The sequence below is a fragment of the Staurois parvus genome, unplaced genomic scaffold (genome assembly GCF_062004578.1).
Source record: "Staurois parvus isolate SC_StPar_1 unplaced genomic scaffold, SC_StPar_1.0 ptg000137l, whole genome shotgun sequence".
Classification (NCBI taxonomy): Eukaryota; Metazoa; Chordata; class Amphibia; order Anura; family Ranidae; genus Staurois; species Staurois parvus.
Window position 1 is genome coordinate 17,049,424 of NW_028317933.1, and position 24,325 is coordinate 17,073,748.

At 41.1% G+C, this 24,325-nt stretch overlaps 1 protein-coding gene across 2 annotated transcripts in view; it reads left to right on the plus strand.

Annotated features, from left to right (window-relative positions):
• The window catches only part of PCIF1 (phosphorylated CTD interacting factor 1), a 66,616-nt gene extending 56,959 nt beyond the window's left edge, over nucleotides 1–9,657 (plus strand). For both annotated transcript variants that reach the window (XM_089673428.1, XM_089673429.1), the window contains 6 exons: nucleotides 2,913–3,088; nucleotides 3,180–3,266; nucleotides 3,359–3,543; nucleotides 5,923–6,016; nucleotides 6,105–6,280; nucleotides 8,711–9,657. In XM_089673428.1, the coding sequence (XP_089529554.1) occupies nucleotides 2,913–3,088; nucleotides 3,180–3,266; nucleotides 3,359–3,543; nucleotides 5,923–6,016; nucleotides 6,105–6,280; nucleotides 8,711–8,921 (929 nt within the window). In that variant the 3' untranslated portion in view covers nucleotides 8,922–9,657. The remainder of the gene's footprint in view (nucleotides 1–2,912; nucleotides 3,089–3,179; nucleotides 3,267–3,358; nucleotides 3,544–5,922; nucleotides 6,017–6,104; nucleotides 6,281–8,710) is intronic.
• Nucleotides 9,658–24,325: the final 14,668 nt, after the last annotated feature.

Here is a 24,325-nt window from a genome sequence, read left to right on the forward strand (position 1 = left end):
AGTACAGATTACATTCTCCTCCCCTATGGCTGGAGTGCTTTTGAACATTTCTCTCACGCCCTATATACCTTTTGTGAGAGGCATTAAGCAGGGAAACCCACTTGTCTTTAATATTTGTACTGGCAATTGAGCCCTTTGTTGAAGCTATCAGGCAAAATCCTAAAAATGAAGACTTGGTCAGAGCCAAGTGAGGGAGATAAAATAACTCTATGGGTAGATGATACCCTTCTATTTCTGGGAGATACATTAATCTCATTGGAGCATGTTAAGACTGCCATGCATTACTTTGATAGGTTCCCAGGCCTGCTCATAAATTGGTACAGTTCTACTTTATTGCCTGTTGACCCTCTTCGGCACCCAGTCCCTGACATGTTAGGAAAGTTGACCCCGGGGGTGTAACATCAATTCACATGGCCCATAGAAACATTTTGATGTTGACCCCTCTCTCCTGCAGTGCCAATTGAGACAATAATGTAATTAATTTTAACATAAAGTATGCCTAAATCAAGGACAGTTAGCAATAGAGCTATCGGTATAGTCAGTACACTATTAGAGATGAAAGCTGTGGATAGGGAGATTCACATTAAATTTACTCAGTAGCTCACCAGCATTTTTCACCTTCAACTGATCTTTTTTGGAGTATAGGATCTTAGGGGTTTGGTGTAAAATCTAAGCCCTTCTACCCCTGCCAGCAAACTTCATAGAACTTTGTGGTTTAGTAGTCAATAAAAAATTAAAATAAGTATATTAGTATATTATTATTTTAATTATAAATTGATACATAATTGTTACTTCTTGTATTATTTATTACTGGTATTATTATAGCTCATAAACGTAGTGCAGCGCTAAACAAATATTGGCCAATATATGAGAGACTAACCAATCATAGATAAAATACAATATACCGTATAATGTCCAGAGTTAGTCAATCTGCTGGTGGTAATTATTCCCACTGGTAAATGCTGGACCGATATTATAAAACTCCCCGTGTGCTTAAATCTGGAAATCCGGTGACGTGCAATCAGATAAGATATGGAAAGATTGCCCACTCACCTGAAGTGCAATCTTAATGGGCAAATATCAGATGAACCAGGAGCAGATGGTTTCCTTGACAGTACAGCCTGAAACAGGATCCTCTCCTCTGCAAACGTGGGTGTTAGAGATGTCCCTCCTAAACGACCTAGAACTGGTAAACTGTAGTGGGGTCTGGTCACTGGTTCCCTCCTCTAATCCTGGTGGTGCACCTGGGGTCCTGGATGGATTCAATTGCTCGGCATGGAGCAAAGAAGATGGATTCCCATAGTGTAGTATTTAATGGTATTTATTATGAATGATGAAATTAAAATAGTAGATAATACACATACAATCAAATTGGGTAGATATATCCTGGGTATTGTGTAGGTAAGATAAAACAGTAATGGTATTGCTGTATGTACACTAACCAGCTGGAGTGTGAATATGGCCGCCGGACCTCCATGATCCGGCGGCGTGACATCACGGCATGTATGGGCTCCTCTTTTATGGAGAGGATCCTGTTCCAGGCTGTACCGTCAAGGGAACCATCTGCTCCTGGTTCATCTGATCTTTGCGCATTAAGATTGCGCTTTCGGTGAGTGGGCAATCTTTCCATATCTTATCTGATCACACGTCACCGGATTTCCAGATTTAAGCACACGGGGAGTTTTATAATACCGGTCCAGTATTTACCAGTGGGAATAATTACCACCAGCAGATTGACTAACTCTGGACATTATACGGTATATTGTATTTTATCTATGATTGGCTAGTTTCTCATATATTGGCCAATATTTGTTTAGTGCTGCACTACATTTATGATCTATTCAATTGAGAAAGTTTGTGGTTACTTTTTTTGGTGCATTAGCTGCCACAGTAAGCTCTCGCTTTACACTCTTGGTTCTGGTATTTTTATAGCGCCAACAATTTACACAGTACTTTCCATATTTATTTTACATTCACATCAGTTCCCACCCTTAAGGAGCGTACAATCCCTAACTCACATTCATACATACACATAATGGGGCCAAATTAGACCGGAGCCAATTCACCTACCAACTTGTCCTTAGAGTGTGGGAGGAAACTGTACTGCAATGGTTAAATGCTTGTTTAGGTCTAGAAGGGAAAATCAGTTTTACTTACCAGATCCACTGCTCCTCAAGCAGACTACACACCCCATGCACCAGCAGTGGACTGTTCTGGCTATAGTTACACTAATGATGGAATCATTCCATTACCTTGGAGTAATGATTTATGCTGCCCTTGGGGCTAAATGTACACTGGGTGTTTAGTCCCTGTGCGGCAAATCCCAGCATTTTTGTGCAGCAGGAGGCACAGGTGTAGCTTCCAGCCTAGCTGCCAGCAGCCTGTCAAAATCTATGACTGGCTGAAATATTTCCCTGAATACATACGTCATAGATTTTGACAGGTTGCTGGCAGTGGAGAGTGTGGGGATTAGATACACATAGGCTAAACACCAATTGTACATGAGGCTTCAATCTGAATTTTGTTTGATCCAGATTCCAGAGAACACTTAAACCACACCACACGTGTTACAATCTGACTGCACAATGTCCTTTAGATTTACCACCTACTTTGGTGACGTGACCTTCTCAGGAGGCAGCTGGGAAGAAAGCACTGGCTACATCACCAGTGCCTCAGGACAGGTGAAACTAAAAAAAAAAAAAAAAAGTATGTATGTTTGCCAAAGTGATAGCATTTGCACTATAAGTGTATATGTGTTTACTGCTGAACATGCAGAACATGCTTTTAGTGTTTTTGGGGCAAAGGTCCATTTTAACATTTGCATAAATGAGATATATAACAAGTATGTTTGTGTATTATTGTGACCTTCACAATAATTAATTTATTAAAAAGGAACACAATGTGTTTTACAGAACCAGGCCCAGCTGCACCCTGCCCAGACAAGGTGGTGTTCTGTCATCCTGTGCGATTGTCTTCTCCAGCATTACCATTCCAGGGAGGAGTGGATTTCCAACAAGATGGCAGCTTGGTGTGTGTGAGGTACAAAGGGGAGTCTGTCAGAATCAACCAGAGTTATTTCAGCAAATTGGTAAGCAACATGTCTTCCTATTAATAATACACACCTTGTGATTGTCATTTGAGAGTTACTATACTCCCATATCTTCTGGTTGCTTTTGCAGTTCCAGCTTTATCGCCTCAGTTGTACGGATGACCCAGGGTCAGAAAAGTTCTTGTCTCGTGTATGGTGTCTCCTGCGAAGATATCAGGTAACTACAACAGATGCAGTTCTGTTTGATTCATATAGAAGGTATATATTTAAGGAAATAAAAGATGCCTAACACAGTCTTGTTTATTGAAGGTGATGTTTGGGACAGCGCAGTATGAGGGTTCCGGTCTGCAGGGGGCACTTCCAGTCAGTGTTTTTCAGGCTTTGCACAAGATTTTTGGTGTCACATCTGAGTGTTTCGCTTCCCCTCTGAACTGTTATTTCAAGCAGTACTGTTCTGCCTTTCCAGACACAGATGGATACTTTGGCTCCCGAGGGTAAGGATACATTGCAAGATACCATTCAGAAGCCTGATTATTTAACTCAATACATTTTTGCTGAGTGCTCAGATAAATACCGACTTCAGAAAAGGTTCCTGCACTAATTTAACACGACTTTGAAACGGATTGAGTGCCACACAGTGTAAAAGTCCTTTCAAATACTTATCAAAGTCAAAATCCAAAGTTACACTGAAAGTTGAGCGACTTTGGAGTTGGCTAGTGTGAACTGAGCCTTAAGGGTATCAATACTGTACCTATATTATAAATATACATTTCTTTCTTTTTTACATTCTGTACCACAAAATAAGCCTAGGTTCACATTTATATGGGAGTGGGAGTGCATGTAAATTGCACACATTCCCGCACCCACATTCAGCTGCACACAAAATGCGGTGCTGCCCAGAAAGCGTATGGGGGTGCCATTAACTCTTAAACTCTTGGCGCCGGCGCCTCCTGGCCGGGAGGTGGGGTTTTAGAGTCATGTGACTACCATGATTTGCCGTCACAGCGGTCACATGATCGGAAAAGATCCCAATCGAAAGGGGAGGTCGGGACCTTTCCAGGTGTCGCAGACATATGTGCTGGGAGCGCGCAGGGCGTGCGCTCTCAGCACATATGTAAGTTCTAATTGCACGCAAATATGCGGCCGCTCTGCGTCAAGGCCCAGACGCCAAGAGGCCGCATATTTGCGTGCGATCGGCGTCAAGGGGTTAATGGCACCCCCACACACTGAAAAACTTGGTGTGGTTTCCCGCACACCAATTACATGGTGCAAAAACACCATTCGATTTTTGTGCGACCGCAATTGCAGGGACCTTTTACCTGCAGAAAATGCAGACACAGTAGCCTATTCAAATGAATGGGTTGCCAAGCCCACACACCCGCAGCACGCATATATGTAAACCAGGCCTTGGTGTTAATTATAGTATTACTTTTTATTCAAGCAAGTATGAAATATTGCATGTAAAAGTTTCACATTACTGCTTTTATTCAGCAGGTGGAGCTCACTGCAAGGTCTATCCTCTATTCATTTTTTGCTTTTAGGCAGCTCTTCTGCTAAAAATAGGCCTAAATGAGTCAGAACAGTGTGCCCCTCCTCTTCTACTAGCAAAGAGCAATGTCTTCACTATTGGATTAAATATGTACAAAGACAAAACATTTTTTAGTGATAGCTTTCTAAGCTGTCTTTCCCTGAGATACACAAAAAAAAGGGATTTTAACATTATCCAAAACTAAAAATCATTTTCAGCTTTTGGATATACTTTAACACAGTCTGACAGAAAGCATGAGGATATAAATATATAAAACACCAGTTTACTCACTTTTAACAGACATGTTAAAACAGTTAAACAGAATTGACTAAGCCCCTGGTCACATCGGGTGCGATTTGCATGCCTGGCGACTTGCAAATCGTATGCCAAGTCGCACCCTACTGTCTGCTATAAGAGCGGTCATATCGGTGCGGTTCCGACTTTTTCGCAAATCGCAATGAAATCGGCAGGTCACCCCGATTTTGAAATCATGCAACTTCACTGTAAATCGCACAATTTCAAAATCAACTTTGATTTGACCGGAGTGTAAAACTATTTAATAGTTTCCCTTTAAAGCCCAACTCTGGACCCTGCACCTTCCACCTTGTGTTTCCCTGGCAGTATTTTATGCTTTGTGTGTTATATATGCACATGCACTATGTATGTAAAGAGAAGGTGAACAACATTTGCAGACAAAATGCTTAATGCCCACAACCTCAGCTCTGCCTTCTAGGCTCAATATTTTGCTGAAAATCCCGATAGGGGTTGCAGCATATACGTTGTAAAAAGTAAAATATATTTTCAAATTCCAAAAAGAGTCAAAACATGTTGGCAATGGTTTTGGGCAATAAGCCCTTTGTCATGCCAAAGGGATCTCTTTTTTTGACCTGACGAAGGGTTTATTGCTCGAATATGTTGCCAACATGTTTTACTCTTTTTGGAATTCTTATATTTAAAAAATATATATTGCATTTTTTTTTTATCTACGCTGTGCAGTCCTAATTACTAGATATCCTCAGTCTTCTGAGTTGAATAACTTCCAATGACATTTAGCCCGGAAGACTAAGGAGATTTATTAATCTTGGACTTTAAAGGTGTTGTCAGTGTTGTGTGTGGATTTTTTTTTTACATATACAATGCAAGAAGATGTACTGTGTATCACCTTACAGATATACAGAGTGTGTTAGCTATCAGTCTGTTTAAATCATATCATTCTTATATTCTACCCATGAGGAGTTTAGAAATGTTTCAAATTACTTTGCCTTTTCAGTAAATAGTAATGTAATCAATGATTGTGATTAAAAATGTTTTCCTATTTTTTTTTTTTTTTTTTTTTTTATCCTAGGCCATGTCTTAGTTTTTTCCCAGTCAGTGGTTCCTTTGAGGCAAACCCTCCTTTCAGCGAGGAGTTAATGGATGCCATGGTTACACATTTTGAGGTGAATAGATAAGCTCATGCTGAATATTCTTTGCTATTGTGGTTATATTTTTTATTTATTTTTAATCAGACCTTTTTTTTTCTTTCAGAAACTGCTAGAGAGTTCAGATCAGCCCCTGTCTTTTATTGTCTTTATCCCTGAATGGAGAGACCCCCCTACTCCTGCTCTCACTCGCATGGAAGAAAGCCGTTTCAAGCGTCACCAGGTGGTTCTCCCGGCCTTTCAGCACGAATACCGCAGTGGCTCCCAGCATGTGTGCAAGAGGCATGTATACCTGGAATATATAGACAGTCAGTTGCTGCAGGGCTTAGTTCTAAATTGGCCACAGATATTTATTTATTACAGGTATTTATGTAATTTACACAGTACTTTTCATATTGTACATTCAGTTCCTGCCCTCAGGACCCTACAGCCTAAGGTGCCTATCTCACATACAATGCACTCATAAAGTATTCAGACCCCCTTCACTTGTTTCAATTTTGTTAGAATGCAGTCTGATAAATTTAAATTTATTTTTTTTCCTCGTTAATCTACACTTAGTACCCCATAATGGCAAAGTAAAAACAGAATTTTACAAATGTTTGCAAATGTATGAAATAGAAAAAACTGAAATATCACACTGGCAGAAGTATTCTGACCATTTGGAACAACACATGTCATTTCTCTTGATCATTGCTGAGCTGTTTCTACACCTTGATTGGAGTCCACCTGTGGTAAATTAAATTGATTGGACATGATTTGGAAAGGCACACACCTCTATATAAAAGGCATTACAGCTAACAATTCATACTGTGTCAGAGCAAAATCCATGAGGTCTGCAGAGCTCAGAGACAGGATTATTACAAGGCACAGATCTGGGGAAGGTTACAAAACAATTCTGCACTGAAGGTTCCCAAGAGTACAGTGACCAACATAATTCTCAAATGGAAGAAGGTTGGTACAGCTAGGACTCTTACAGGAGCTGGTCGCCTGGCCAAACTAAGCAGACGGGGAAGATGGGACAAAGTTCCAGAAGGACAACCATCACTGCAGCCCTCCACCGATCTGGGCTTTATGGCAGAGTGGCTAGACGGAAGCAAAACACATAAAAAGCCCGCTTGGAATTTGGAGAAAAAAAGCACCTGAAGGGCTCTCACATTGTGAGGAACAAGATTCTCTGGTCTGATGAAATGAAGATTGAACTGTTTGGTCTCAATTCTAAATGTTATGTATGAAGGAAACCAGATACCATTCATCACCTGCCCAATACCATCCCAACAGTGAAGCATGATGGTGGCAGCATCATCCTGTGGGAGTGTTTTTCAGCAGCAGGGACAGGTAGACTGGTCAGGGTTGAGGGAAAGCAGAATGGAGCAAAGAGATAGAGATATCCTCAATGAAAATCTGTTCCACAGCACTCTGGACCTCAGACTGGGCTGAAGGTTTACCTGCCAACATGACAACGATCCTAAGCACACAGCCAAGACAACACAGGAGTAGCTTACTGACAACTCTGAATGTCCTAGAGTGGCCCAGCCAGAGCCCTGACTTGAATCCTACTGAACATCTCTGGAATGTTTGTCACATCATACCCAAACACACTCGAGGGTGTTATTGCTGCCAAAGATGCTTCAACAAAGTATTGAGTAAAGGGTCTGAATAAGTAGATGTGATATTTCTGTTTTTTTTTCTTTTAAATACATTCACAGACATTTCTAAAATTCTGCTTTCAATTTGTTATTATGGTGTACTGTGTAGATTATTGAGAAAAAAATTTAAATGACTGTAATATCATTTTGCAACATAACAAAACTGAAAAAAGCTAAGGGGGTCTGAATACTTTATGCATGCACTGTACATACATATACATAATAGGGCCAATTTGGACTGAAGCCAATTAACCTACCAGTATGTCTTTGGAGTGTGTGAGGAAACCCATGCAAGCACAGTGATACTGGACCAAAGTTCACACTAGACATCATTTATAGAGCTATCTAACAACAAAACTGTGTATTTTGTGCATATTCGTGTCATTTCAGATGTATCTACAGTATAGCCATTTATTTTTTGTTTTAGACAGCGTGAGCTAGAAACTTTTTTTTTTTTGCTTTCTGTATCCTCACTAGGGAGATTGACACTTACTATTTGTCCTGGTAATTATTGTCACTGGGACTGAAAGTAAGGCAAAATCCAAATCGTCAAATCTTCATTGAAACAGACATTTTACAAGGGGGGGCACTTGTTTCAGTGACAACTATCTAAGAGATCTTCTCTCACGTTCTACTGTGCCTATGTAAATGGGGCGGGACACAGACAGCAAGGAAAAGCTTGACAGGGATTGTAACCAATGTTTATCAAAAAAGTGAAACTCAATCAGAGGTGCAAATATGATGTCTGAATAAATAAAGATAATATCAGCCATCTTATGGTATTTGCTGTTTTCATTTGAAATGGTTGAGTAATGTTCACCTCATTTTTTGTTTGTTTTTTTAACATTGTGTGAGTATGCGTGGGCGAGAAGGTTAGATTGGCGGTGGTATTACAGTAAAGTCAGCATTTATCCTCAGTGACAACATGATGTTCCCCTGTGCCCTATTACTACAGAGACAGATATCCCTAGATATCTATAGACTGGCTTTCTCTGTAATTCTGTTTGATCTGGATCGTTTTTAACTGTGTTTTTTTTTTTTTCTCTCTTGTTTATTCTTTCAACAGAGAAGAGCTGTACTACAAAGCTGTACACAATACAGCTGTGCTGTTTCTTCAGAACGAGGCTGGATTCCTGAAGTGGTCCCCCACTGCAGAGCGTGTGCAGGAGCTATGTACAGCATACAAGCACTCCGGAAGGCTGTCCAACTCCTCGGGGGCCACTGAGAAAGAGTCCTCCCGGGAGGAAGGCACAAGCAAGGACAGTATGAATAACTAGAGGCACAGTTTTGTAGCAGATTTTTCCCAGTCCCATGGGTGTAGATGCCCTAATCAGTAGGGCACAGCATAATTCTCCAGTGCTATAGGACACGCTCAGAGGCAAAACACATTCCTCCTGTTTACTGTATAGCAGACTATGGGGATACTGCAGTCAGAGAGGACAAGTTGTGGTCCTACATTACTCCACTTAGAGATTATTTGTGTTTTCTCAGTTTTAAAGAGCTGAGTGACCCTTTTATCCTTCTTGAAGGCATTATCATAGTCTGAACAGTATTAAATGGTGGGTGCTGATGGTGTATCCAGTTACCATACTTGGGTTTCCTGCCTTTATAGGGAAATGCAGTTTTCAGCACACTACCGCATGAATGTGAGGAGGCCAAACTAGCCTACGTGAAGATTTTGGAGAGAGAAAACGTTCCTGCATTTGATAATGTGTGTGGTGCACTACTCCTGTGTATGAAGTTGTGTATATAGACACTGCTCATTACTAAGGGGATTGTCTCTAGCTTTCCCATGTACATAGTTCTGTGTATCTGCTTTCTGCAGTATCTTTGTGTTGTGTTACTTCTGGGAGAGATGTAGAGTTCTGCATGTTTTACTCTCCACCTCCTTGTGTGTGTGGTTTCCTGGTATTGTGATTGGTGCACGTTGTTTATGTGCTAATTATTTCTTGTAATTAATTTAATGTCTAACTGTTTTATTACTTATATCAAACAGTAAAAGTTTATTTTTGATTTCTGTCTCTGAGTATTAAGTACAAAGGATGCAACTCAATAAGGAACACCTATTCAATGCATGCATACAGGGGAGTATGTGACAGTTTCGTAGAACCCACAACCTAATATCCCTTAGGACAACTATCATAAACGCTGCCTACAGCAGACCTGGAGCACGCAGCATATACAATCTATAGAGAAACACCTGCTTATTGACTTACATCAAATATTACATGAGACTTAAAGGTCAGCACCCAGGTAGGCTGTGGCATTCCTCTGTGTTTGTTACACCCACCTGCTGTTCCCCGTGATATGTCTGCTTGATGTCTGCGTGAAGCTCTGCTGTGTTTTTATTTTACAAGCCTGTGCTTGTTTTTTCAAAGATGACACAGGGACCTTTAAAGAGACCTTGTAACCAAATAACAACTAATGTAGGTGAAAACACAGAAAATTAAGTATTTTAAGTACTTACTTGCAGTATTTTTCTTTTTCATAAATGATTCAGTATTCACTTGCAATGTGCCTTTGTACTTGCTAGAAAATGGTATTACCCCTAGAAGAGACAATTCCCTAGCACAGCCCCCTCCCTCCTGCCATGTCATAGCCCACTCCTTTTCTGGGAGTGTCGAATTACTCTCTGGGCTGGCTCAGGTCCTATGCTCCTCCTCCTCACCTCTCATAATAACTTTTTATGTAGATGCCTGGGAAGGAGCGTAGGGGATTACAAGATTACAATAGTGTGTTACTTAAAGTGGTTTTAAACCCAAAAGCAAACATTTATTATATTGCAGCTTGCCATTTCTTGGATGCGATGGTTGAATTAAATTTCTTGTTTAGGCTTTCTTTTTTTTTCTTCTGGTGATCCAGTAAGTCTGTTTTTTTTTTTTTCAAAAGAACAAGCTCCTCAATATAATGTATCTGTTACAGAGATGAGACAAACCATTTAAAATGATCAGAGGTGCTTACAATGATCAGCTTTCATTTATGTAAAACATAAACACCAAAAGGAAAAAACTGTTTGCTGTAACTGCTTATACAGTATTAGCAGGAGTTTGGCTTCAATTTGTTAGTATATCTAAATCTTCTAGTACATCTACCTCTTCCTTCCCTCCCAGACTGACAATGCTGCTGTCCAAAGGTGCCCCTGTTCTCCTTCATCCAGAGTGGGGGCATTCTGCTACAGGAGGTGTGCTAATGGTCAGATCACCAGGTGAAAACAAAAGGGAAAAAAAGCCTAAATAAAGAAAAATAAATGCAGCTACCAAATCTAATGATTGGTAAGCTGCAATAGATTACATTTTTGGTTATGGGTTTAATACCGCTTTCAGTGACAGCTCTGACTCTGCTGGAGGTGCTGACACATTCAAGATGTCTACACAAGGGAGGTTTTTTTGTACAGGTTAATTACATGCATAAAATATGTTAAATACACATACTATGTGTTATTATAAGAAGATAGTTGAAATTAATGGTCTGGTGACAGGATTCAGGCAACGATAGAAAATTACTTTTCTACCAATTATGAATTCATTAAAAATAATCCTGGTAGTAATAGTATCTAAATTGGGTATTTCTGTCAGCTTCCCATAAATACTAGAACTCAGGCTAAGAGGGATAGGCAGTACTGTATTATGAAGCCGTTAGAATATTTCACCTTGCTGGGTGCTGTGAGTCTAAAATATTTTACATGCTGGGGGCTTGCATACCGGAGGGGATCATAAAGGGATCACCCCATGAAATGTCAGACCACACTGTGGAATCAGCAGGCTGTAACAGAGAAAAGTGAGGTCATTTCTCTAGGCGTTCAGTTTAATAGGGGTGTTTAAATGTAATATAATTATTGTGGTAATTAAAACAGTTTGTATATAAAAAGAACAACCATGTTCTTCTGGAGTTCAGTTTTTGTAATGAGATAATACAAGGTTATTTATTAGGTCATTCCTCCAGAATAAAATGGTACATTCCCCAGTCTGACCATGTGAATCATTGTTATAGAAAATGCTTTTAAACGAAGACCAGTGATAAATCATACCTGACGTGACAGATATTTCATTGTTAATATGAGGATTCATTTTGAACATACATCTTTATCACAAACAAATATCTATTTATATTGAAGATGAATAAATGGATTTTTCTTATATTCTTTTGTGTCAATATTGAATAGATGTCAGGCTACACCCTCAGAAAAAGACAAAATTGGGAAATTAAATGATTACAGACACGACTTCATAAACACAAGCAATTATTTTCCCTTTATAAAGCAAAATTTAAACAACCCTCGCCAGAAGTTAAAAAAGGCTTGTTAATTCCCAGAGGACCCAGTGCACATAACACTTGCATCCGTTAAAAGCTGTGCTGTGGTTTGGAAGTAACATGTAATTTTAATCTATGCCAGTGCTGGCTGTTGCTCCACCCCAGGCAGAAGCCCAAATTATGAGCATTCGTATGTAGGAGGTACAGGCAGCCATGAAGCCACAGTCCCTCTCCATCCTGCAGCCCTATACCTCACCTTTTCCCTTTGTACTGATCGAAGACTGAGACCTCAACCTCCTGCAGCTGCCAGCTGGTTCGAAGGAGATTACTGTGGTAGTAGCTGGTGGCTACTACATTAGTCTTTCTCTGATAAACGTAGGAGTCCGGTGTTTTTGTGAATACCAGCTCTCCACTCTGGCTGCCATTGTTCACAACACAAGCCACCAGCTACCACTGTGTTAATCTCTTCCAGACTAGCTATCAGATGCGAGAGGTTGCAGTCCTTTATCAGTATAAAGGAGCAGAAGAGGCACAGGGCTGCATGGCAAGGAGGGCTGCAAATGTTCCATCTGGCGGCATTCAGAGGAGGTGGGGCTCTGTATCTGTACCGCCCCTTTTTCTCTATGCACTGTCTATCAGAAGTAATTATTTGTTTTCTTGCTCCAGTGTGGTCAGATAGTAGTGAGGGGAAGGGTCCCCCCCGGGCAGGGAGCTATCCCACCAAGCTGCTCAGCATCTGCAGTACAGATTTTAACAGACATATGTGCTTTGTGGCTGGGTCATCTGGATGATTTAACAAGCCTTTCTTCTAGTAATCTCCTGTAATCGTTACAGTGGCAGCAAAGACAAGGTTAAGAAAGAATCAGGAGCAGGTGTCACTACATAAGCAACCTCAAAAAATGTAGTAGTCTGTCACTTTAAACTTACTGCAGTCTGTGACAGTTCATTGTTGGCGACAGTTGATCACCACTGTGTATGCGTTTTTCTTAATTGTACATCACAGGACACAGAAGAGTTAATTTGTAGGCTATTGGGCTATGCTCCACCTCCAGGTGATTGAACACTGACAAATAGCAAAGCTTTCCTGTGAAACTATCTGATGGATGTTCAGGCCTCCGTGGATGCAAGCCTTGGTCAGAAAGTCCTCCAGACTTCTTTGCTTATTTCTCGTTATCTTATTGTCCTACATTGTAAGCTCCAAGGGGCAGGGCCCTCAAATCCCTCTTGTATTGAACTGTATTGTTACTGGATTGTCTCCCGTTATATTGCAAAGCGCTAAGCAAACTGTTGGTGCTATATAAATCCTGTATAATAATAATTGTTATGAGGTTTTCCTGGGGGGCCTGTTAGCCATTGTTTGCTGTTTTATTGTCCCTCAAGGAATTTCTTTTGGGCACCAAGAGATTGTCTGCAGCTAAGTGGCCTGCCTATGGCAGATAGGGGGTTTTGCACTAACTACAGTTGCAAGAAAAAGTATGTGAACCCCTTGGGATTACGTGGAGTTTTGCATGAATTGGGCATAAAATGTGCTCTGAACGTCATCTAACTCACAACAATAGAAGAACACAGTCTGCTGAACATAATACTACACAAACATTAGATGTTGCCATGGTTTAATTGCACATAACATGTAAACATTCACAGTGCAGGGAGGAAAAAGTATGTGAGGCCCTAGCTTAATGACTTCTCCCAGAGCTAATTGGAGCCAGGAGTGAGCCAACCTTGACTCCTATCAGTGTGATGATATTGGATGTGTTGCTGACAGCTGTCCTGCCCTTAAAAAACACACACCTGTTTTGGGTTTACTGGTTTCAAGAAGCACTGTCTGATGTGAACCATGCCTCGCAGAAAAGAGCTCTCAGAAGACCTACGATCAAGAATTGTTGACTTGCATGAAGCTGGAAAGGGTTACAAAAGTATCTCCAAAAGCCCTGATGTTCATGTGTCCACGGTAAGACAGACTGTCTACAAATGGAGAAAGTTTAGCACTGTTGCTACTCTCCCTAGACGTGGTCGTCCTGTAAAAATGACTGCAAGAGCACAGCGCAGAATGCTGCATGAGGTAAAGAAGAATCCCAGAGTGTCAGCTAAAGACCTACAGAAATCTCTGGCACATGCTAACATTTTTGTTGACACATCTACAATAAGGAAAACATTAAACAAGAATGGAGTACATGGGAGGACACCACGGAGGAAGCCATTGCTGTCCAAAAAGAATATTGCAGCACGTTTGAAGTTTGCAAAAGAGCACCTGGATGTTCCACAGCACTACTGGCAAAATATACTGTGGACAGATGAAACCAAGATTGAGTTGTTTGGGAAGAACACACAACACTATGTGTGGAGAAAAAAAGGCACAGCACACCAATTCATGCAAGACTCCACGTAATCCCAAGGGGTTCACATACTTTTTCTTGCAACTGTATGACTGCCCATAGGCGGTGCTGTGTGTCTTTTCTGCCTAGTTTCCTACAAGTGATGGTGGCGCTATAAACCCTATGGTCAAGCATGGAGGAGGCTGTGTCCGTCAATGAACTCAGAGAAAGAGGCTTTACGGTGAGTAACAAAAATCCCATTTTTTTTTTTCTTTTGTGAACTGGTGCCCAAAACTGAATGGAAAGTTATATCAACTACTAGGTCTGCTTTATATTAAACCCATACAATGATTTTATAAGGATATCTTTAAAGTCGCTAGGATAGACAGAGAAAAAGCTGCTAAAGGCAAGAACTAGAGATGAGACCAGTATCTCCTGGAGCGCCTAAGCACCTAGGTTTTTAGACTAGAATCTAGCAACAATGGACAAGGTATTTATTTTTTCCTGTTATTCTTTTTTTCACCCACCCTATTTTATTTATAAGGAATCCTGTATGGAAAGAAATATGAAGACCGCCATTACGGAAAATGATGGGTGCCTGGCCGTCATCCTAATCCAATGGCCACAATACTTTGAGACTGTGCCCCAGACAAAGCATAGCAGATCATGAAATCAAAGTGATGTCAAAACTAATAATTACGTACTTGTTCTAGATGACTAGAACAATGAGACCATGAATTCAGAAAGACAGCCAGGCAATTAGCATTTTCAGAAGGAGAGGGCAAAGGTTTCCTTTGCCATTAGAGCATAGATCCACTCCACTTATTCATTGCTGTGTGAGTGAGACATTGCACTGAAATCTCTGCATTTTTTTTCCTATTGAGCAGAGCAGCAATAGTCTATCCATGCCTTTGTGCAATGACAGATAGTTTTCTCATTTTCCTTTCCTGTGGCAATGTTCTGCTGTTATTTATAAAAGTTACTTAAATGAATTTCAGGAGCCCTTTCAGTATGTCAGCAACCAATTCGTCATGTTCGCTATGCTGATTGATGTATATCATAATGTTTCATAGGCAGCTTAGTACATGAATTGTTAGCCAAAAGGTATACTTTTCTTTGCAACAACTAAAAAGTTTTGTCCATGCTCAAGAAGCTGCAACAATATGAAAGAGAACTCAGCATGGTAAAATACGTTCAAATGATGAAAGTATTATCACTGCATATATTACAGAGCAGTTATAAGGAAGACCTTTGACACTTAGAGCAGGGGTCTCCAAACTTTCAAAGCAAAGGGCCAGTTTACTGCCCTTCAAACTTTAGGGGGGACAGACTGTGGCCAGTGAGAATAGAAAATTATATAATTGGTGTCAGTGGAAGGAATAGTGCCCCATCATTGCTATTAGTTGGAAGAATAGTGCCCCAACATTGGTATCAGTGGGAGGAGTAGTGCCCCATCATTGGTGTCAGTGGGGGGAATAATACCCCATAATTGGTGTCAGTGGAAGGAATAGTGCCCCATCATTGGTGTCAGTGGGAGGAATAGTGCCCCATCATTGGTGCCAGTGGGGGGAATAATACCCCATAATTGGTGTCAGTGGAAGGAATAGTGCCCCATCATTGCTATTACTTGGAGGAATAGTGCCCCAACATTGGTGTCAGTGGGAGGAATAGTGCCCCATCATTGGTGTCAGTGGGGGGAATAATACCCCATAATTGGTGTCAGTGGGAGAATTAGTTCCCCATCTCTGGTGTCAGTGGAAAGAATAGTGTCCCATCATTGGTGTCAGTGAAACATAGAAAAGCGATGGCAGAAAAAGACCAAATATTCTAACAAGTTTGCCCATTATTTATTTATTTTTTTCGTTAGCTTTTTTGTCTGAGTATAGATCAATGCTTGTCCCAAGCATGTTTGAAGCTATTTACTGTTGACTGGCTGACTACCGCTGCTGGAAATGTATTCCAAGCATCAACTACTCTTTTAGTAAAATAGTATTTTCTGAGATTTGTTTTGAACTTTCCTCCAGTTAGTTTAAGGTCATGTCCCTGTGTTCTTGATTTTGGTTTCATATTGAAAACACTGCCCTCCTGAACCTTATTCACCCCCTTGATGTATTTAACCTCCCTAGCGGTCTTGATTATGTCAGCATTTCTGTGCTCAAAGCGGTACATTGTTTTCAATGGAAATATGTTGTTTTTTTTATTGTAGGCCTGTAATGTTTAGGAATAACTCACGGAAATCTGTCCGAACAAGAGTCTAGTAAACATCCCGGGTAGGATAAAACTTGAAATACGAAATCATAAATTATAATTTAATAAATAATCCTAAAAAATAATAATATAATAATAAATTGAATTCAATAATGTAATCAAACCAAAAACACTGAAATTTGAAATATAGCGCCAAGTTCGCACATCACTGAGCTTAGTTGCAAAAACGTTTTCAGTGTCTGATGACAAATTTCCCCACGAATCATTATCGCTCAATTCTGCAAGTGATTCTAATTTACTATCGCTGTTCTCTAGCTGGTCTAAAACTGCTTTTGACCTAAAGGGACACTTTTTGGACGCCATGGACGTTTCTCAGTTTCAAGGCAGAAAAAACAGTAAAAATGCAGGCAGGGCACAGGACAAAGCACTCAGGACAAAATGTATGTGAAATGCTTTGATACAGTAATGTAATACTATCAGATTTTAGTATATTGAGTGAATGTCAAATTTTTACATTTTTGAATTTCCCGCCGGTTCCGTCCCTCTGTACATCCCGACGCTCGCAGGGAACGGAACCCCCCTGTAGTATCCATCGACCGGAGGACATGGCCGGGGACGCTACAGGGGGGACATCACGGGAGCACAGGACAAGGTAAGTGCTGGAGGGATCCCAGAGAAACGCTGCAGGGTAATCCCGAGTGTAGCTCGGGGTTACCGCTTTTGGTACTGAAACTTTACCCCCAGCTACACTCGGGAATACTGCCAGGGGGGTTAAAGGTTTCAGTCATGTCTCCCCATTCCCTTTTTTCCTCCACACTGTACATGTTAAGTTCCTGAAGTTGCTCTTGATAAGTTTTATCCCCCAGACCTTTCACCATTTTTGTTACCCATCTCTGGACTCGTTCTATCTTATCAATATCTTTTTGTAAGTGAGATCTCCAGAACTAGACACAGTATTTATTCTAAATGAGATCTACATAGAGGAATCAGGACTGACGTCCTCCTGCTGGTGATCCCTCTAGTGATGCATCCTAGAATTCTGTTTGTTTTCCCTACTGCCTGGCCACACTGTTTCCTCATTTTGCAGTCATTTGAAATAAGTACCCCCAAATCCTTTTCCTCTGTAGTGCTGGCCAACAATGTACCCCCAATGTTGTACTCTCTCAAGGTATTCTTTTACCCGAGGTGCAATATTTTACATTTAGAAACATTGAGCTGCAATTTAAACTTCTTTTACCAATCTTCTAGCAATGCCAAATCATGTTCCATGTTACAGACACCTCCCGAAACATCAACCCTATTGCACACCTTTGTGTCATCAGCAAAAAAGACATACCTTACCCAACAAACCTTTAGATATAACACTTAAATAAATAATAAATATAACAGGACCTAGTACAGAGCCTTGGAGTACACCACTTGTGACTGGTCTCTGTTTTGAGTGAACCCCATTTACAATCACACTCTGGAATCTATCCTTTAGTCAGCTGCATATCCACTGAGCCACCCAAGGGCTAACTCCAACTTTTGTATTAGCTCAGTATGTGGAACTGTATCAAATGCCTTGCTGAAATCAAGTTATGATATGTCCACAGCACCACCCTGGTCCAAAACATTGGTAACATAGTCAAAAAATCCAATTAGATTAGTCTGACATGATCTTCCCCAGTAAAGCCATGCTGCTTTGGGCCCAGCAAATTGTGTGTTTTTAAGTGATCAATGATCCTTCTTTTAGAAGTGATTCCATTAACTTGACTACAACTGATGTTAAACTCACTGGTCTGTAATTGCAGCTGCCCTTCTTGTGAATAGGTACAATATACCTATCTGCCAGTCAAGGGTAACCTCTCCTCTTAGGAGAGATTGATTAAAAAGATCTGTTATTGGTCCAACAACTATTCCTCGAAGTTCTCTTAGAACTCTGGAATGAATACCATCAGGGCCCATTGCTCTATTAATCTTTACCCGAGCCAGTTCCTCTGCTATCTCTGTCTCCGGAAATCCTAAAAATGAACCATTATTACTAGACCCAATATGATTTCCCAACTTATTATTGTTAGTACAATTTATTTTTGAACAGAAGTAATTGTTTAAGTGGTTTGCTACATCCAGGTCTCCCTTAACATAAGTGTTGTCCGCAGTTTTCATTTTAGTGATCCCATCATATTTTTTCTTTCTATCACTAATATACCTAAACAGGGTTTTATCTCCTTTCTTAGTAGATTTATTTATTTATAAAATTCCTCCTCTTTCTGTGCTTTGGCCTCCTTTTGTCTATTCTTATATTCTCTTTCAGCTACACCTAATGTTTCCTTGAATATGTTGATTTTTTTTCCTTTACTATCCTACTTATCTCTTTAGTGAACTATTTTGGGTTTTTTCTTCTGTTTATTCTTACTAACTTGCCTGACATAATCTGGTTGCCTCTAGGTTGGTAGACTTTAACAGTGCCCACTGATTACTTACTCCTGTCGTTTTACTGCAACCTTTCAATTAATTTTTTTTAGAAATTCACCCATTTCAGCAAAATTTGACCCTTTGAAATTGAAAACTTTTGTTTTTGTATAAGATTTTTCAGCTCTTATTTTAATATCAAACCAAAGACATTGGTGATCACTAGAACCCAAACCCACCTCAACATTAGTGGGTGTTGACGTGAGCAGAGAGGGGTTCGGGGTGTGGAGGTGAGCAGAGAGGGGTTTTGGGGTGTGGAGGTGAGCAGAGAGGGGTTGGGGGTGTGGAGGTGAGCAGAGGGGGTTTTGGGGTGTGGAGGTGAGCAGAGAGGGATTGGGGGTGTGGAGGTGAGAAGAGAGGGGATTGGGGTGAGCAGAGGTGAGCAGAGAGGGGGGGTGGAGGTGAACAGGGGGTGGGGGGGTTCAGGGTACAGAGGTGAGCAGAGAGGGGGGGGTTCAGGGTACAGAGGTGAGCAGAGAGGGGTTGGGGGTGTGGAGGTGAGCAGAGGGGGTTTTGGGGTGTGGAGGTGAGCAGAGGGGGTTTTGGGGTGTGGAGGTGAGCAGAGAGGGGGGGGGTGTAGGTGAACGGGGGATGGGGGGGTTCAGGGTACAGAGGTGAGCAGAGATCGAGTTTTGGGATATGAAGGTGAGCAGAGAGGGGGGTTCAGGGTACCAATGTAAGAAGAGAAGGGGGTTGCAGTGCAGAGGTGAGCAGAAGGGTTCTGGGGTGCAGAGATTAGCAGGGGGATTTGGGCCAAAGGTGTTCAGGGTGGGATTGGGGTGCAGAGGTTACCAGAGAGGGGAACATGCAGTGTGATTTTGCAGCCCATTCATTTAAATGCAATCTGGTACCTTCAAACACACTGCATTTGCGTTCTGTATTTGAGATGCCATTAACAATGCATTGGCACCTACATGCAAATTGCAAGGGCAATGCAATCACCTTCAGTGCGGGAAATGCGGAGCGCTCCTTTCCTGTACCGCATTCTGGTGTGAAATGGCCCTAGTCTCCAAACCATTTTTTTTTTAATTGCACAACAATGAAAACACACTGCATTTGCTAATACATGGGGGTAACATTAGGAATTATTTGCACCCTTGTGCGTCTGCTAAAGAGCAGTGCATTTGTGTGCATGTTGGGAATTTTTCGTGCAATTTTTCACATATTCCCTGACGCACAGTAGTGTGAACCAAGCCTTAAGTAGGGTGCCTCGAGAATGGAAATCATTTTCAAGGGTGCCCTGACTGGAAAAAGGTTGAGAAACACTGCAGTAGAGGAGACAGTCAAAGTATTCATAGACCCTGGGTTATTGGCTTGTACCTTCAGGTGATTGGACACTGGCAAGCTTTCAAGGATACGCAAACTGGACACCTCCAATAAACCTACCCCACTCCAGGAATCCTTAGTTTTGTACAGAGCCAACTCATTTTGGGCCAGATTATACTTCCTCAGGGTTGAACCTGGTTGGTGTGGAAACACAGCGTGTGCAGCAGTCCAAACCAGCTTCTACACCAACCAGTCCCTACCCTGATGAAGGGGGTGAGTTATAAAATCTGGTATCCTGTTGTGGAACACATTTGTGTCTGGGTAATCAGAGTTCCAGTGAAGCACTTTGAGAATGTCTGTTTTTAAATGCTATGCAGTCCTAAGTGAACGATTTTTGATTTCATACAATCTTTGCCTCATTTTTAGGCCTACGCACACTGGACATTTTTAACGCTGCGTTAACCAATTCCCGACCGCCCTATAGCAGAACTACTGCTACATGGCGTCAGGGCTACGCAAAATCACATATATATGTGATTTTGTATTTCTGGGTAGGGGACGCGCGCCATCCTACCCGTGCAACCGTTGACGGCTTCAGCTGTCGATCACCAGGTCCTGGCCAGAGATTCCGTGCCGGCACCAGCGATTGTCAAGTATCACTGACGGGGGAGAGGTCTGTATGTAAACAATACAGATCTCTTCCCTGTCAGCTCCAGCATGCTGCTTTGTATTACTTATGCAGAGCAATACAAAGCAGTGAGCTTACACTGTAAAACACACACACAGCGCACAGTTAACACTTTGATCGCCCCAGATGTTAACCCCTTCCTGCCCAGTGCTGGTGATATTAGTGACAGTCAGTTCCCTGCCAGTTTCGGAATGCCCGCCTCAGTCCTGCTATAAGTCGCTGATCGTGAGTATATAGTATACTAGTATAAAAAGAAATAAATACAAATTCCAGTATACATATCGCCATTTGTAGACGCTATAACTTTCACATAAACCAATTAATTTACACGGATTGGGATTTTGTTTTAGCAAAGACAAGTAGCAGAATATATTTTGGACTAAATTTCTGACGAAATTTGATTTTCAAAATTTTTATTTACTGGACATGTTTTATAGCAAAAATATAGCTTTTTTACCTTTTTTTTGTCTGTATTTTTTTGTTTATAGCGCAAAAAATAAAAAAATGCAGAGGCGATCAAATACCATCAAAAAAAAGCTCAATTTGTGGGAAAAGAAGGGCATAAATTTAATTTGGGTGCAGCGTTGCATGACTGCACAATTGTCAGTTTAAGCAATGCAGCACCGTATTGCAAAAAATGGCCTGGTCAGGAAGGGGTGTAAATCCTCTGGAGGGCAAGTGGTTGAGGGCATCTGGTGTTTTTTTTCTGCCTCTAAACATCCGTGCATGTTGCCTATGTGTCCATGTGTCGTTTAGAAGTAAAAAAAAAAAAAAAACCCACTTCCAGCTCATCCAGGAGCAGTGGTGTTTTTACAGAAAAAATGTTTGAGTGCCTAAACATTTGTAAACAAGCATTAAGACTAGGTGTATTTGGCACTTGAGCATTAATCCATTTCAATGGCCAGAACAAATCACAGCCCAACAAAAAAAAATCTTTGTTCTTGGTGCCTTGCTTTTTTAGACCTGTTCTTCGGGTTATTTGGGGTGCTGATTCAGGAAATTGCACTGGCTAGACTGCATCAGCTCTAATTTATATAATTTTTCAGTCAGTTTTTGAAAAGATCTTGCTGATCAACATGTTCTTCTGTTACCTAGTTTGTTTGTTTGTTTGTGTACAAGTTAGCAGATATAGTAAGAGTGTGTATGTACTTCCAAAGGGGACTGCACTGTAAAGGGGCACTATTGATTACAGTGGCCCTTTACATTACTGTGCCCCTAGAGATCTAATCACAGTGCCCGTATATATTCAAAGAGATGGACCAATCCAGCAAAGAGACATTCCCATATAGCAAAGACGGGATGTCTCTGCTGGAGAGGGATGTCTCCTTGCTGGATGGGGATGAACCCTTCTTGGACTTGGCTGTCTCTTTGCTAGATTGGGATGTCTCTTTGCTGGACAGGGATGTCTCTTTACTGGAGGGGGATGTCCCTTCTTGGACTTGGCTGTCTCTTTGCTGGATTGGGATGTCTCTTTGCTGGACCCAACTGGGCAAAGAGACAGCCCAGTCCAGCAAAGAGACAGACCGTCCAGCAAAGAGACAGCCCGTTTAGAAAAGAGACATTACCATATAGCAAAGACGGAATGTCTCTTTGCTGGATGGGGATGTCCCTTCTTGGACTGGGCTGTCTCTTTGCTGGACCAAACTGGGCAAAGAGATAGCCCATCCAGCAAAGAAACAGTCCATTCAGAAAATAGCCCCTCCAGCAAAGAGACAGCCCGTCCAGCAAAGAGACAGCCCGTCCAGCAGAGACAGCCCCATCCACCACCACTACAGATCTGTCACAGTGTGCCGACAGATGCAGTGTGTTCTCCCTTCAGTGCAGCGACTGGCCGAGGAGGTGTCCGCGTGTCAGCGGCGCTTCCTGCTTGTCTTCGGGATCTGTCACTGCCGCTCCTCCTGTCAGCCCTACTTTGGGCATAGGAGCTCAGATTTTTTTAACACATAAAAAAGTCATTTTAACATATAGTTTTACACATTTTTGTAAATACATTCCAAAAATGTAGATCTGTATTTTTAAAGACATACAGTATATTTGAAATGTGTTTTTAAAAATATTTTTCATATATTTTGTAATAAAAAACACAATCCAACATGCAGTGTGTGTGTATATATATATATATATATATATATATATATATATATATATATATATATATATATTTATTGAAATATATTGAATACGGCCAAAATTGTAGTATTTCAAATATATATCAGTATATTTGGGAAGAATATTTTTGAAATATATTTTTCTTCCATATGGGTTCTGAGTGTCTCTTAGTGACTATGACACTGCTTCTAGCAGTAACAAATGGCAGTATCTGTTTACCATCATTTAAAATTCCCATGAGCCCAAACTAACCGCATTAGAGGGCTGGGACAGATGCTGACACCTGTTTCACATGTAAATAGCAGCGAAGATGAAGTGGATGTGGTATGTAGTGGTGTTCAGAGCTACAGCACTGCAGAGGAGCCGTGACATGTGCCATTGATCAAGCAGACAAATGCACAGACAGAATACACTGATTGCACACAGAAGAAAGAGTGGCATGAATGTCTCAGAAGCCACCTTGCTACCTAGCAACCGCTGGATGCAGTTTAAAAATAGAAAAATTAAATAATAAAATCCATTTATGTGTATTCTTCAAAAACCTTCCATCATAGGATGCCTTTTAACCCTTACTGTTCTCATGGCTTTGTTTAATGACTCTAGTCTCTGAATAAAGTACACATTTGGATCAGATAAATAAAGGCAGAAAAACATTGGAAGGTCACATTTGGATAAGGCATGTCAGCTGTCAGGCAATCCTACTTTGAAAATGCATGCGATAAAAATAAAATTTGCTCTCTAGCAATCAAAGGCATTACCACTAAAACCATAAGTCTGCTTGATTTTTTTCACATGGATGGATGGCACGGTAATGCCAGACACATTTTCATTTTGCTGTCAGTCAGGAGAGCATTGGTGGCTTCATAGGAATTTTCTTGTGCTACTCCTTCTACAGTCCCTGAAATACGAGGCTTTCCAGCTGCAGACTACAGAAAAATATTTTTTTAAAAAACCAGCCTGGATAGTTCTATGAGAGACGAACTAGCCCCACGGCTCCATCCTACTTCAATGCACAGATCATTCAGAAAGATCCATTTTACTACATTTTAATCCTGCAACACAATTAATACCAAAATCCTGGAAGGCAGCCACTCGCCCATCAATTAGAGTGCTTTTTCAGACAGGTGGTAAGCACGGGGCTGCTGTTAGAAACCAGGGGGGCCCATACAGCCAACCTGACAGGGCCCCTCTCCAAATAAACAGTTTACTAAGCTTCAGTTACGAATGAACACAGTGAGTGATTGGTACTGATCACTCGTGTTCATTCAAGAAAGGAAGGGGCTGGTAAATGTGACATATTTACCGGACCCTTTCCCGCTCTCCATCCTGAAGAATCCTATTCTGTGCTTGCAGCTGCCGATGAGGAAAGGAGGGAAGCCAGAATCACTGC